At 48.6% G+C, this 1,798-nt stretch overlaps 1 protein-coding gene across 1 annotated transcript in view; it reads right to left on the bottom strand.

The window, feature by feature from the left end:
- Positions 1-1,798, bottom strand: part of LOC103477425 (echinoderm microtubule-associated protein-like 6) — a 54,480-nt gene that overhangs the window by 9,829 nt on the left and 42,853 nt on the right. The window contains 2 exon segments of the mRNA XM_017308829.1: positions 1,327-1,454; positions 1,565-1,781. Coding sequence (XP_017164318.1) covers positions 1,327-1,454; positions 1,565-1,781 — 345 coding nt within the window.

Raw genomic sequence — 1,798 nt, forward strand, 5'->3', positions numbered from 1 at the left:
TCCATCCATCCATCCATCCATCCATCCATCCATCCATCCATCCATCCATCCATCCATCCATCCATCCATCCATCCATCCATCCATCCATCCATCCTTGATGTGACTGAATCATGTTTCTTCCCCTCAATGAGGAACAATTATGATGATCATGTTCATTCAAGAGACAGACGGACAGACAGGTGGACAGATGGACAGGTGGACAGGTGTTACCTGGTTCCCCTGGACAGCAGAGGGACGGAGTCGAGGTAAACATTAGAAAATACAATAACTTTAGTTAGCAAATATGAACATTTAGGGCAACAACCTTACCAACACGCACACACACACACACACACACACACACACGCACACACACACACACACACACACACACACGCACGCACACACACACACACTTCGTGCTTTTGTGAAGCATGAAGCCTCTCAGGTACTTAAATGCTTGAACTTTTATCGTAAACTAGAAGGTTTTCGTCTGTGAATCTGGTTTCGATGGTGGAAAAGAAAAAGTAATCAAACATGGAGAGAAAGAAACAAGCAGCAGACGTGTCTCCAAAGAGCCGAAGATAAATCCTGAATCTGGAGAAGCTCAGAGGCTCCGAGGGGCGGAGAAAACTATCAGGACTGAAATGAGCAGGAAGATATTTTATCACTTTTATTGTAGAGAAAAAGGGAAAAAGGAGTTTTCATCAAATTTGGACAAAGTAGATCTGAACTAAGAACAGTTTATATTTGTAAGTACAGATAAGATCACTGATTATTGATCATGGATTGATCCAGTTCTGCTCATCAGTGAAATAATCTGAGGAAGGTCAGGGGATGGATTTGACCTTTAAGGAACCGTTGATGAACTGAACTTTAAGGAGAAAACAGTCACAGATCATGCAGAGATAAATAGAGACGTGTTGATTCCCATGGATCCAACTCAGCAGGAAGAGGAAGAGGAGCAGCTGAAGATTAGCTCCAGTTCAGTTCAGGCTTCGGGAAACCTGAAGAAAGACGCTAAAACTCAAACGCTGCAGTTTAAAGGTCAGACTCTCCACCAACTGGCGGTGCAGTACCATCTTTAGACACCAGGGGGAGCCTGGTTTTAAACTCATAGGAAGGTAAAAGTTCCTCTATTGGACAGTTTAAATGAGTAATTAATGACGCTAATTTGTGTCTGGAATCCGGCCAGATTGGGCCGTTTTCCTGCTGAGCCAGAGGAACCAGAGGAACCAGTCATCTCCTCCTGGGCAGTAAAGTCATCAGCGGTTTTCATGAGCTCTGAATCAAAGCCGTACCGTCAGACCGTCGGTGAATCAGAGCGGCCATGTTTACGGCTCCTACCTCTCCTCGGCTGAAAGCTCCTTCAGCTGCTGGTGAGGTTTGGTTCCTCTCATCTCTCTGATGCTCACCGCAAACATCTTCGTCACGTAATCCACCGTCTTCTCTCTGGCAACGTCACTGTCGTAACCTGCAGCACAGGAAATGACATCAGAAACCAGGAAGCAGGAGGCTGAACTGGTGGAATCATCTGAGTGTGACTGGAACCAGTCAGAGGAACCAGAGTGAGTTCGGACCCACCTCCGTCCTCCTCGATGTCGTCCTCTGACTCCTCGCTGTCGGCGCCCGGCGGCGGGTCCAGCTCCCTGCTGACTCCGCCTCCTCGCTCCCTGGTCCAGACCATCAGGGCGGTGTCGGCTCCGCCCACCGTCAGCAGGGCGGAGTCATCCTGAGCCCAGCGGACGTTGGTCACCTGAGCGCTGTGGCCGACGTAGCGCTTAAAACGGGCAAACTGACCCTGATGGAGAGAGGACC

This window comes from Poecilia reticulata, linkage group LG15, assembly GCF_000633615.1.
Source record: "Poecilia reticulata strain Guanapo linkage group LG15, Guppy_female_1.0+MT, whole genome shotgun sequence".
Classification (NCBI taxonomy): Eukaryota; Metazoa; Chordata; class Actinopteri; order Cyprinodontiformes; family Poeciliidae; genus Poecilia; species Poecilia reticulata.